Source organism: Gracilinanus agilis, chromosome 1 (assembly GCF_016433145.1).
Source record: "Gracilinanus agilis isolate LMUSP501 chromosome 1, AgileGrace, whole genome shotgun sequence".
In the NCBI taxonomy this organism is placed as follows: domain Eukaryota; kingdom Metazoa; phylum Chordata; class Mammalia; order Didelphimorphia; family Didelphidae; genus Gracilinanus; species Gracilinanus agilis.
The window spans coordinates 200,043,481-200,056,728 of NC_058130.1; the positions used below are offsets into that span (position 1 = coordinate 200,043,481).

A 13,248-nucleotide genomic window follows, 5' to 3' on the forward strand; every position below is an offset into this window, starting at 1 on the left:
ATTTCTAGTGATTATTAATAAATCTTTTAAAAATATGATTTTTAAAGTTATTGTTATATATTCATTTTAATTTTTACATTGAGTTCCAATCTTCCCTTAAAGACTAAGTCATCCCCTATAGGACATCTTTTCCTAATCTTCTCTCGGGGCTCTCATCACCCAAATCATAGCCAAAAATTATGTTCTGCTTATCTTGTATATATTTTGTATATTTGCATTTATATATATATATTTTTTCCTCCACTAGAATGCCTATCCCTGAGGGTAGGGATTTTTGGATTCTTTCACTGTTTTCTTTGTAACTCCAGTGATGAGCACAATGCCGTACATAGTAGGTGATGAATAAATGCTTCTTATGGGACTGAATGAAAGCTGGGTTTACCTAATACTGAGGGAATATAATTTCTACTATGATCAAAAGGATGAATAGAAATTTGGATACCAAGGCTACATGGAGTATGCATAACCATGTTCACTTCAGAAAGCATTATCTTAATTGGCTCCTGAAAATGCCTCACTGTATAAGTAGTTCCCTTTCTAATGAGCATCAGTAAGTTCTTGCATTGGGGCTGTAGCATCTTTCTAGTTTGGAGGATGGACTCCCTTCCTTATCAGTTCTCATTTTTAAGATTCCCAGCACTTTTCTTCCTTCTAACTCAAGTTGAATAATTTATCACGCAAGTTCTGTACAATATATTGTCATCAATAGTAATAGAAGAATAAAGTCCCATCTACCTCACTGAGCATCAAACTAAATAGGATCATAGCTTTAAAAAAAGAGGTGGGATGCAAAAACCCTCAGGAGACCTTCAGGCTCTGAGACTGCAAAGCAGGGACAATTAGCCCTTGTTGCTTAAGATGACCTTTAGCAAATATTACCAGAAACTTTTCCCCTGTTCTCTTTCCTCTGCCTCATATGCAAAATGGTTTTACAGATATAATTTGAGTTAAAAGGCAAATCTAGACTCAAACTTCTTCCGAAATAAAAAAAAAAAACAACAATCAACTCATAAGTGATGCAGATCCAGTAACTCTTGACCCTACCTCATAGGGCACCAAGTATCAGAGAATTGTATTAGGAAATGGTTCTTTAGAATCATGAATTTCCCACAATCCTCTGAAAGTCACTTTGCCTCTCTCCCCTAGGAATGATTCCTACCTTCCCAGGCTGCTCCTTCGGGTTGTTGATTGTCAGCCTGAGCTCACAATTAACCTGGAAATCAAGTCTTCTGATTCTAAATTCAGCAGAACTTCTGTTCTATGAGGCAACTAGCTCAAACACCTTTGGGGAAAAGCACACATTGCTCTATGTGTTTCTTAGTCCTCTAAGTCCTGTGAATAAAGGATAGGGACTGATTCTGGGATTTCATTGATGTAGGAACATCTCAATTAGGAAACTCTCTTAGAGTGTTGGTTGCAACTACAGTTGATAGATCCCTTCTTCAAAATTTATGTTCTTAGTTGCCTAGCATATTGAGAAGGCAAATGAATTAACTAGATCACATAGTATTTTTCAGAGGCAGAACTTGAACACAGGTGTTACTGGCTCTGAAGCCAGCTACCAATTCTTCCATGCTTCCTCTCAAGTCATTGTTAGAGTTTAGTCATTCATGCATGTCCATTTCTTTGTGAATCCATGGATAACCATGGAGTTTTCTTGGCAAGAATGCTGGAGTGGATCACCATTTCCTTCTCCAAGGTGTCCCCATTTTACAGATGAGGAATGGAGGCAAATAAAAGTTAAGCGATTTGCCCAGGGTCACACAGCTAGAAAGTATCTGAGGCCAGATTTGAACCCAGGACCTCCCATCTCTAGGCCTGGCTCTCAATCCACTGAATCACCCAGCTGTCCCCAAAGAAGGTATTTTAAAAGATGGTTTATTGACCAAATTCAGAATTCTGGAAGGGAGCAAAAGACTACCAAAATTATTTTTTTTTATATTTATACTCATGATTTCATGGTTGAGGTTGAGGAACTTCTAAGGAAGAAAATCCTTTTATCGATTAGTGCAAATTGGCAGCTATCTATAACTCAGAGTTTATTTAGAGTTGTCTGGGGACACTGAGAATTAGTGCAAGTTGGTAGCACTCTACAACTCAGAGTTCGGAGAGTTGTTGGGGGACGCTGAGAAATTAAGTGACTTGCCCAAGGTCATACAACCAGACAATGTCAGAGGCAGGGCTTGAACCTAGAACTTACTTAGCTACTCTGATGCCATTTCTCTTTCCTTTCTGCCAGGCTGCCCCTCTTATCCAGCTACATTGAGCCGAAAGCTAGGGGGTCTGTTATGTCAATAACCTTTTCAATCTGATAAAAAACAAGGTACCTGAAATCATTTCCCTCTCCTCCCCACCTTCTGCCACCCAACTTTGGCCAAGCTTTTCTTATGCCAAGGTTCTGATGCACTAGGCCAGCATGTTCCTCAGAGGGCAAACACCCTGAAATGAATCTTCTTTGTTTCTTGATTTGCACCAAAACAGCCTCCTTGATACAGCTGTTGTTGACCACCCATCTTCTCCATGAGTTAGAAATAAGAGGAAAATTTTTCATTCACTTGAACCTCACCAGGGCCACACTCTTCAATACCCTGTTTTAAAGCCAATTCAAAACTCTGAGCCAAATCAATGCAAATTGGAGTATAATTTTTTTTAACAAAGATGGTTGGTAATTTTTCTAAGGGAAATGATCATTGTCATCTGAAGACTGTGGGCTGTTTAAATACTTTGGAGCCAGGGTTTTGGACCAGCTATTACTGCAGACTATAATATACTACTTAACTGATATTTAAAATGCATGAATCAGCAGCAGAGGCTGGGAATCAGATATTTTCCTTTTTCACAAAAATGGTACCCTCATCAGCATAATACCATGCCAGAGAACAGTGAGTGTCGAGGTATCATGTTGTAACAAACAGACGAGGAGATGAGTACCAGCTGTGCCACTAGTTAGCCGTGTGACCTTCGTTATTTCATTTTATGCACCATTCCCAACCTTTTCAAATACGAGGATCTCTTTTTAACCTTTAAAAAACAGTTCTGGAGAATTCTTCCTCCTAGCGGTTGTGCCATTGAAAATACAGAAAGAAAAGAAGCAACTATAAATCAAGCATAGTTTTAAATGACTATTGTTTTAATCATAGTAACATTTAAAAAATAGTAATATACCTTTACAGTATTTATAATACTGTATGTCAGATGTATGATATAATACAGTATTTATAATACTGCATATGTCAGAGGTATGGCTTGTTTAGTCAGCTAGATGATACAAATGGATAGAGTGCTGGGCCTGACATCAGGAAGACTGCTCTTCCTGGGTTCAAATCTGGCCACAGACACTTCCTAGCTGTATGACCCTGGACAAGTCACTTAACCCTGTTTGCCTCCATTTCCTTATCTGTAAAATGATCTAAAGAAGGAAATGGCAAACTATTCCAGTATCTTTGCCAAGTGAATCCCAAGCGACTCACGAAGATTCAGACGTGATTGAAAAATGACTAAACAAAAATTTGCTCATTTAGTATATAGAGGATATGCTTACTTTTTACTCATTTAGTATACTATATATATAGTGTACTATGCTATATACTCATTTAGTATAAAGAAGATACACTTACTTTTTAGTAGATTTCCATATGAACCCCTTGCAATAAATCTGTGACAAGCCCTTCAAGGGATATACATCCCACAAATTGGAAACCACTAAGGCATGGCATTCAGTATCCTTAGACTTCATATTATGAAAAAACCAAACAAAATGATCTGCAAGGTCCCACCAACTCTAAATTTGATTACAAGATAATTTCTCTGGAATTCAGTTTCCTAACAGCAAAATGAGGGCATCAGTCTAAATTATTTTTTAGTTCCCTCTACCTGCATTTCTGTAAAGACAGAAATCTTTGAAATTCTACCCTCTCTCTTTGCATTCATATATTCAAGAAATATATGTTGAGTATCTATCACGTGTGAGACAATCAGTGGATAAGCATTTATTAAATTCCTGCTTAATAAGTTAAGCTCAGAAATTGTGCTAAACATTGGGGATACGAAGAAAGATAAATGATAGTTTCTGGTCTTACAGAGGGTGTCTAATAGGAGAGACAGCCTGCAAATAACCATGAGCAAACAAGTTATATAAAGGATAAATTGAAGATGATCAACAGAGGAAGTCATTACTCATAATGGGGAGAAGGAAAGACTTCTTCTCAAAGGTTATCTGGGACTTGAAACAAGTCAGGAATCCAGAAGGCAAAGATGAGGATGGAGAGAATTCCAGGCATGGAAGACAACAAAAAAGAATGCTCAGTCATGAAAGAGTATGGAGAACTTTAAGGAAACCTGTATGATTCAAATGTGTACCTACAGAATATTTATGGAAGAGTATATGGGGGTGAATAAGGTATAAGAAGAGTGGAAAGGTAGGACTGGAAAGGTTGTGAAGGGCTTGGAATACCAGATAAGAGGATTTTATATGTCACTCAGAAGTGATAGGGAACCTGTGGAGTTTATTCAATAGAAAAGTGACATAGGTGGACCTATGCTATGACAGTAGAGTGGAGGATAGCCTGGAGTTGGCAAAGACTTGAGGCAGGAAAAGCAAACCAAAATTGTTGAGATAATCTAGGTGAGAGCCAAGGAGATTCTGCACCAAGATGGTGGCTCTGTCAAAGCAGAGATGAAAGTATATACAAGATATATTATGAAGGAAAAAATTACAAGACATTGAGAAATTGAGGATGATACCTAGGTTGTGAACCTCAGTGACTGGAAGAAGAGTGGTAGCCTCAAGAGCAATAGGGAACTTCAGAGTGGGAAAGGTTTAGGAGGAAAGAAAATTAGTTCAGTTTTGGGCATAGAGACTTTAAGATGTCTGGGAAATTCAGTTGGAAACTTCTAATAAGTGGTTGGAGATGAGAGTCTGGAAATTAGGAAAGAGGTTAGGACTGGATAAGTAGATTTGAAAATCATCAGCATATCAATAATACTTAGATCCATGGGAACAGATGAGATCAACAAGGGGAAAAGTATAAGAGAGAAGAAAAGAGGACCTAGAACAGAGCCTCAGAGGACAACAACCATGGTTATTGGATATGACCTGAATAAAGGGGGAAAGGAGAAGGAGGAGTGGTCAGTAAGAAAAGAGCCAGAAAAGGGTAGTGTAATGGAAATCTATAGAGAATGGAATATCAAGGAAAAGAGAGCTCCAGACCTTGTAGAGAGGTTAAGAAGGATAAACTGGGGGTGTGGGGGGCAAAGGGGAAGAGAGTTTAGCCACAAAAGGGAGTAGAGATATGGGTTAATAGCTAGTGGGAATGAACGGATTAGTTGAGGGCTTTTTGAACACTGGGGAAATATGGGATGTGTTTGTAGGCTGTAGGGAAGCAACAAGTAGACCTGGAGAGATAAAAGATAAATGAGAGTGGGGACAACAGAGGAGGCAATCCATGAGAGGAGATGGAATAGAATAAGATTTTTTTTATGTGCAGGTAGGAGGATTAACCTCAATAAGGGGTAAGGCCACCTCTTCATTTGAGAGGGAAGTGAAGGAATAGATCTTGCCCATGCCTAGAATCCACTTCTCTTCTCTGTCATTCATTTTAGGGTTTACCTCAGATACTGGTTCCACTATAAAGACTTCCTGAATTTACTCATCTCTTCTCAGATTATCCTAGAGCATACTTTCTAGATTTCTCCTTGATCCCATCATTTTCTACCCCCAAGTGGAATGTAGAGTGCTTGAAGTCATGATGGGATCCCAAGTGCCTTTCATATAACAGGCACTTAATAAATGCTTTTTCAAAAATTGAATCAAAGTTTTTTTTTTCTTCAGGGAAATTGTGTGGGGTGGAAATCTCATAGTTCACCCTCTTTTACCACTTATTAAAAATATATGACCATGGAAATCAATCACTTAAAATATAATGCCTTATTGAGACAGAGAGATGGGGGGGAGTACTTTTTCAAGTCATCGACCCAAGACAGATGCCCCAAACAGATTATATAGAAAATGTGGGGCACTGCCTCAAGTTATTAACCTAGGACAAATGCCCCAAAATTCACAGAAAAATCCCTTACTTATAGGAGAATCCTGATGCTATCAAGTTTCCCAGAAGAGATTATAAACATTTTTATAATGGTTGGAGAGAGAATGTTGAATAGTTTTACACTGGCTTTACAATGAACACATTCAAGCTAATTAATATCTTCAAGAAATTGGAGAATAGCTTCACAATGGATACATCCAAGTAGATCAATATTTTAAAGAAATGATCAGGAGGTTGGAGACAGATACAAAGAGGGGAGTAATTTGGGACTGGATTATCTAGGAAGGACTGATGAGAGGATCAGTCAAGCCACAGGCTTTGACCTCCTTTTGGAAGCTCCAGTAATCCAAATACAAAGATACAATAAGAAAGTCTTCTAAGACAAAAGGGTACTCAAGATGGATACTTAAAATATGATCACAGGTACTTCAGGATCTAAGACTATCATCCCAAGACCCCCATCAAGGGCAATTCCCAGACAGACTCACTTAAAGCTGTAATGCTTTTGCAAGAGTGGGGTGGGGAGGGGGCAGCTGGGTAGCTCAGTGGGTTGAGAGCCAGGCCTAGAGATGGGAAGTCCTAGGTTCAAATTTGACCTCAGACACTTCCCAGCTGTGTGACCCTGGGCAAGTCACTTGACCCCCATTGCCTACCCTTACCACTCTTCTGCCTTGGAACCAATATACAGTATTGACTCCAAGATGGAAGGTAAGGGTTTAAAAAAAAAAGAGTGGGGTGGGGAGGAACACACCAACTTTTAGATATTAATAGCTATTAATAACTTGAGAATAACCCACTAATTTCTCACTCCACGCAGAAATAATATCAGATTCAGGGAAGGTTAACATAGCAGAAGGAGACAGAATAGTATTTTGAAATGTTATTAATAAGATACAAAGAATTTAGCTAATGCAGATACACTAAAATACAGAAAAATGCTCATTTTATCTCAACACCAATCAATTAAACAATCAATATGCTTGATTGTTTATTACATGCCTATCACTGTAAAAGTTACCGGGAGAAACAAAAGAGGAATAAATCCAGTGATTCCTGCTGTCAAGGAGATGACCCAAAGAGTAACCCAGTCATTTAGTTAGTCAATAAACATTTATGAAATGCCCACCCAGTTTATTCAGGGACTGAAGAATAATAAATAGGAAAATGAACAAGCTGAGACAGTATCATTTGGTGCTAAAATTGTGTGGTAGAAACTATAAGTACTACTTGGATCTGGGACATCCAGAAATACCCAGAATCCAAATTGTTAAGCTCAAGTAGTACCTACCAATCAATGCCTTGGGTCTCTGTGGACAGTGTTACTTACTTTAGAAAAATGTGTGTGTTCTGCCTGCAGACATGGGACCCGTTGTGCTGGAGAAGTGGCAGCTGCAGCAAACAACTCTCACTGCACAGTGGGGATCGCATTCAACGCCAAGATTGGAGGTATGTGGAACAGACTTGTATCAGAAGAGAAAGCAAACCCAAGGACCATTTTATTTTATTTTATTTTATTTTATTTTATTTTATTATTTTATTTTTTGCTGAGAGGTTACTCAATAAGCTTTTTGAAGAGAAGTAGAAATGTGTTTGCATAACAGTCTTCAGCTGTTGCCAAGGATAAAATGGCTGTGATGTGCATGTGGTTAAAAGCAATTATAGCCTTCAGGGGTGGTCACTCCAAAAGTTGTCTCTGTAATTGGCAAAGGGATTGTCAGCGCCCTCAGTGGAGGTAGTAACCTTGACCTTGCAGTGCTGAAAACATTACATCTGGCGCTTGGGCGGGAAGTATCGATAATAAGCACGCCAGGCAGTTGCTTCTCGGTGGAAAGATTTGGTTTGGAATCTATCAAACAGGAGGAGTATTTAATTGGCCCTTCTGCTCCAGCTCTACAGAGATGTCCACTTCTTTTCAGCATTAGGGTCACAACAAACTAATTCTGTAAAATATTCATAAATCATTCAAGATGCCCTGTACTGTGAGCTCATTTAAGTAGTTTAAACATACGTATGCCGTAGGGGTCCAGATAGTGCCCACGTCTCTCACATGACATCTCTTTAGAAAGAATAATGTGTGTGAATGACATCTCTGTATATATGTGTGTGTGGTTGTGTCTCTATGTCAAGGACCACTGATTTCGTAGTTAGGGAACTTTGTTCCAACAAGGCGGCTCAGTCAGTCTACCTGGCTATAATTTAAAACCTTAGAGAATAGCAGAAGTGAATTATATGGAAATAGGTATCAAATGATAACATTTGTACAACCCAGTAGAATTGCTTGTCAGCTCTGGAGGGGAGGGAGGGATGAAGATGAGAGGGAAAGAAAATGAATCATGTAAATATTTAAAAATTAAAATTAAAAAATAGCATTTGGTATATGGGATGGCTCTTTGGGAGAGAGTTAGCAAGGGCTATTGAGGGAAACTATGGTGATATAAAAAATAAAGGAACAATAAAAATTTATTTTAAAAAAGAAAAAATAAAATAAAATAAAGTCTTAGAGAGTTGCCTGAGACTCAGAAGAGTTAAATGGCTTATTTGAGATCTCTCTTTACTAGCCAGACTTGGGGCTTTGAGGAGAAAAGAGAAAGCCAATGGAATATTTAGTAAAACTCTCTTCTTTATGGAATTTGGATCTAAATAGTTGGTACAAATCAGAGAAATGCACCTCTCTTAGTTATGCTAGTGTCACAGGTTCCCCCAGAGCTGCTGCGGTCAGTAGGGAAGCTGTTGCAACTACTCTTGGCTTTTCGTGGATAGCATTAAGACTTTAAGGTTCTGGGGCACCTTGGTGGTTCTGTGGATGGTGAACCAGGCCTAGCAATGGGAGGACCTGGGTTCATATCTGACCTCAGATACTTCCCAGCTATGTGACCCTGAGCAAGTCACTTAACTCCTATTGCCTAGCCCTTACTGCTTTTGTACCTTGGAACCAATATACACTATTGATTCTAAAATGGAAGGTAAGGGTTAAAAAAAAGAGAGATCTTATAGTTCAAAGACCCTTAAAATGAGAGCTAAAGGGAACCTTAGAGAACATCTTATTCAACCTCCTCACTTTCCAAATGAGGAAACTGAGGGCCAGAAGATTAAATAACTTTTCTCAAGATTATACAAGTAGCAAGTAACCAAGTCTGAATTTGAATCTGAATCATTTAACTCCAAATCTAATATCATCCTGCACCAGTCTAAGCTGTGTTCATGCTAACAAAAGCCTGATTTAGATACACAGGTTTTTTTATGAGTCAGATTTAGGGGAAAATGTGCCCTAGATTTGGATTAATACGTGTATGGAAAGCTTATTAGAAGCACTCAGCCAAATCAATATAAATTAGGATGATAAGGATTTTTTTAGTGGTATTAATTTTTCTGAGAATGTAAGCTGAGAGTGACAAATTCAAATAAAATGGCATCAGCAGTAACTCAATAAAATATGAAGACAGACATGGGGGGAAAAACAGGCTAAGGAATCCTATAGTTAGTTCCCTATGGCCTGGCCTAAGGCACTGTAATGCTCAGGAGTAGCCCAGAGGGGGAGGGGTGTGTGTGTGTGTGTGTGTGTGTGTGTGTGTGTGTGTGTAAGATAAAAATAATTATGTTATATAAGTTATGCCAGGTCCCATGATTCTAATTCATTTCAGGGTGTCAGTAGGCACCTTACCTTAGAGGGAAGGTCCTTTACATAGAAAGATACCAGGATGATCTAAATCAATATTAACCAAGGATCAAGTGTACACACACCCACATGGACCCCTCCTCACACTACACAAATGTACTTCTTCAGAATTGAAGAGGCAGATATTAGGTGGGTCAAAGCAGTCTATTCCAGGAAAAGCGTGTGCTTCCTAAACATGGGCCTTCTCCTGGTGTTATCTTGTATTTGGTCTTTCCTTGGCTAACCAGTCTGTCATCACTACTATAAGTGTCAAAAAAATTAAAGGTTGGACTAAATGTATAAAAATGTAGTCACCAGAAATATATTACTCAAGTCAGGATGACTTTTTATGGTAGTTTATTTACAAAGGGAGAAAGAGTGAAAGTAAGGCAACAAGAGAGAGAGTAGATAATTACTCTGGCCCTGTTCAAACCAGGCAGGGCTTCAGAGGCCCCAGCAAAGGGGGCCCAGAGGTAAATAAAACAAGGTTTTTAGCCATGAGGCCTCCTCCAAGATGAGGGGCCTCTCCAGAGGCTAGTACCTCTAGAAAAGTCAGAAAAAGGAGTCAGCCTTTTTTACTCACCCACATGGTAGCTCTAAGGGAAAATCCAAGAACAGTCTGAGGTCAAAGCTGGAGCTCCTTCAAGGTCAAGTTTGAAGATGAAAGAGATGATCACAGGAAGTTTCTCCCACTTTTAAAGACCATTCCTTTCGTCATTTCCTGTGCCTTCCATCCTCTTTACGTGGATCAATTGCAGCTTTAGCTTTGCTTAGGACTGCCTAGGGGGCAATCAGTGAGTTTCTGATTCATCACCCACTATAGCATATGTGGGTCACAGACCTCCCCATACTTAAGGATAAGTGGGGTATATGCACTTTTGGTGATTAAATCTAAAAGTGGGTGAGGGAAGAGTTAATCCCATCTTCAAACTACAGAATAATACATGAAGACTATTCATCCACAGTTTGCATATCTAAGAGTGGAGAAAGAGTGTCCCTTCTAGTGGGAGCAAGTACAAGATCTTCTTTATAAGTTCTTTGGACAGCTATTAGCCCCTGCCCTCCTGTAACTCCGTAGTGCATAGTAGAAAGAGTAATTAATGTCAGGAAGGTATAAGTTCAAATCTTGCCTCAGAACTTTCCTATCTGTGTAACTCTGGGTGAATCACTTAACCATGCTCAGCCTCAGTTTCCTCACCTTTAAAACAGGGAGGATAAAAGCAGCTGTACTTTTCCAAGGTTGTTGTGGAGACCCAATGAGATGATGGGTAGGATGCTTTGTAAATGTGAAAGTCTTATGTAAATGTTCACTATTATTGTGTGTGTGGAAATAGTATACATGATTTAATTATTAAGAATAATGGCAGATGAAGAGTTCTAAAGTCCAAGATCCTAGATTCAGAGCTACAAAGGAACATTTCACAATGTAGATAAGGAAACTGAGGCATGGGGGTTGTGACTAGCCCAGTGTTACATTGCTCATAAATTTCTGAAGCAGGGTATGAAGCTAGGTCTTCCCGAGGACAAGCTCAAACCTCTATCCATAATTCTGTATTTCCTTGCAGTCACAGAATCCAAGAACAGGAAGGAACTTCTTCATAAAAATCAGGACACTTTGGGGAATAAACTCACAATGGCAACATCTTTTCTCCATACCATGTTGCCTTATAGAATTCTACAGATTTTTTAAAAATAGTTTGAAATAGTCCTGTGAAGGACTATCAAGCTTTCTCTTCCTTAGATCTTGGGTACTGTTTAATAAGGCAGTTAGATAATGCAGTGGATAGAGCCCTGGGCCTGGAGTCAAGAAGACTCATCTTTTGGAGTTCAAGATGAGACCCTGGGCAAGTCACTTTACCCTGTTTTCTCAGTTTCTTCATCTATAAAAATGAGCAGAAGAAGGAAATGGCAAATGACTCCAAAATCTTTGCAAAGAAAAATCCAAAATGGGGTCACAAAGAATCTGAAATGACTCATTCTCAACAGACTAATAAATCATATTGTTTCTAAAGTTTCTGACATTTCTACTTAAGCACCCTTGTGCAAGTCATTCCTCCCCACTGCCATTCCAAAGCCTCAGTTTCCACATCTCTAAGGAAAGAACTGAAATAGATGGTTCTTAGAAGTTCCAAAGTGATAAATCTAAAAAAATTAAAATTAAAAATTAAATTAAATTAAATTAAAAAGAAAAATAAAAACTATTAACTAATATTTTCAAGAATTCAATGAAGATTCATATTAAGAAAAAATAAATATGTGATCCTATGACATGCATGGTATATAATGAATTCTAGTCCACCAATTCTTCAACATATTTCTTTTGAATAAGGCATGTACTTCCATTGCCATCTTCCAATCATGATGTATATCCCAAAAAGTTTTGGCAACATCTGTGAAGTCAAATTTCCTTACTTGTGTTAGGCCCTCTAGTTTACTTTCTTCTCTCTAAGTAGAGGTATCTAAGGTCATAAATTATTTTCCCTCTTCTAAGATGTTATCTCATATGAATTTCTGGGTGTCTCTCCTGCTCTTCTACCCATTTCCTACCTTTGGTATCTAGCATAATGGAATAGGGAAAAGGCTCTTGTCTTACGATTTCAGTGATATAAGGAAGTCCCGGAGGAGGAAGTCCTTCTACCTATACAGATTGATCCCCTGTTCTGCAACTTATATTTTTAGACAACTGCCTAAAACTCTGAGAGGTCATGACTTGCCCAGAGTCCCAGTCAGTCTATGTTAGATGTAGGACTTGATTTCAGGTCTTCCTGGCTCTAACAACCAGCTATCTATCCACTATGCCAGTGATGGGCAAACTACTGCCTGCGGGCCAGATGTGGCCCCCTGAAATGTTCTATCAGCCTCAGCAACATTATTCCTAATCTGATGAATACAATAAGTAGGATACAATACAATGAAACATGGAAAGAGTTGCCTTGGAAACAGACTGACAGATGAGCATTTCCTTTCCTTTTGCCCCTTCTTTAAAAAGTTTGCCCATCACTGCACTATGCCATATTGTGTTGTCTAAGAGATAAATGAGTATATTTGTTACTTCTCCCCCATTTCCTCTAGATCAAATGTGCAAAACTCCAAGTAAATATATAGTTTATTGATAGTTAGGGTCATACCATCCCTTGTCCCATTTCCTATTACCATTTTCTTAATCAGCTGTTCACTTGCCATATTCTTCTTTTCCTTTTGAATCTTACTGTAACAGTTGGTAGCAGTCAAAAATTGAAAATTTCAAAAATTGAAAATAGTTGAAAATTGAAAATACTTGGGCCCATAAGTTCTTCAATTTCTGGTCCAGTATGTCATAATGCCAGACATGCTCTACTGGTTCCTCCTTGGGACCATTATTTGTTCCTACAGAAATTACCTGAAATGGAAAATTTTTGCTAGCTCCAACCGATTGATTGTTCGTCATTGCTCTAAATTTACCCGAATCTTAAGGACAGACTCAAAAAAATTCAGCTGATTGCTAACTGGTGTAATTGTATAACAGCAATCTTGTCCTTTAGGTAAGCAGAAATATGAATGGGTTGTGTA

At 38.6% G+C, this 13,248-nt stretch overlaps 1 protein-coding gene across 1 annotated transcript in view; it reads left to right on the forward strand.

The window, feature by feature from the left end:
• The window catches only part of PCSK5 (proprotein convertase subtilisin/kexin type 5), a 593,358-nt gene that overhangs the window by 180,038 nt on the left and 400,072 nt on the right, over positions 1-13,248 (forward strand). Inside the window, exon 6 of the mRNA XM_044678618.1 lies at positions 7,402-7,490. Coding sequence (XP_044534553.1) covers positions 7,402-7,490 — 89 coding nt within the window. The remainder of the gene's footprint in view (positions 1-7,401; positions 7,491-13,248) is intronic.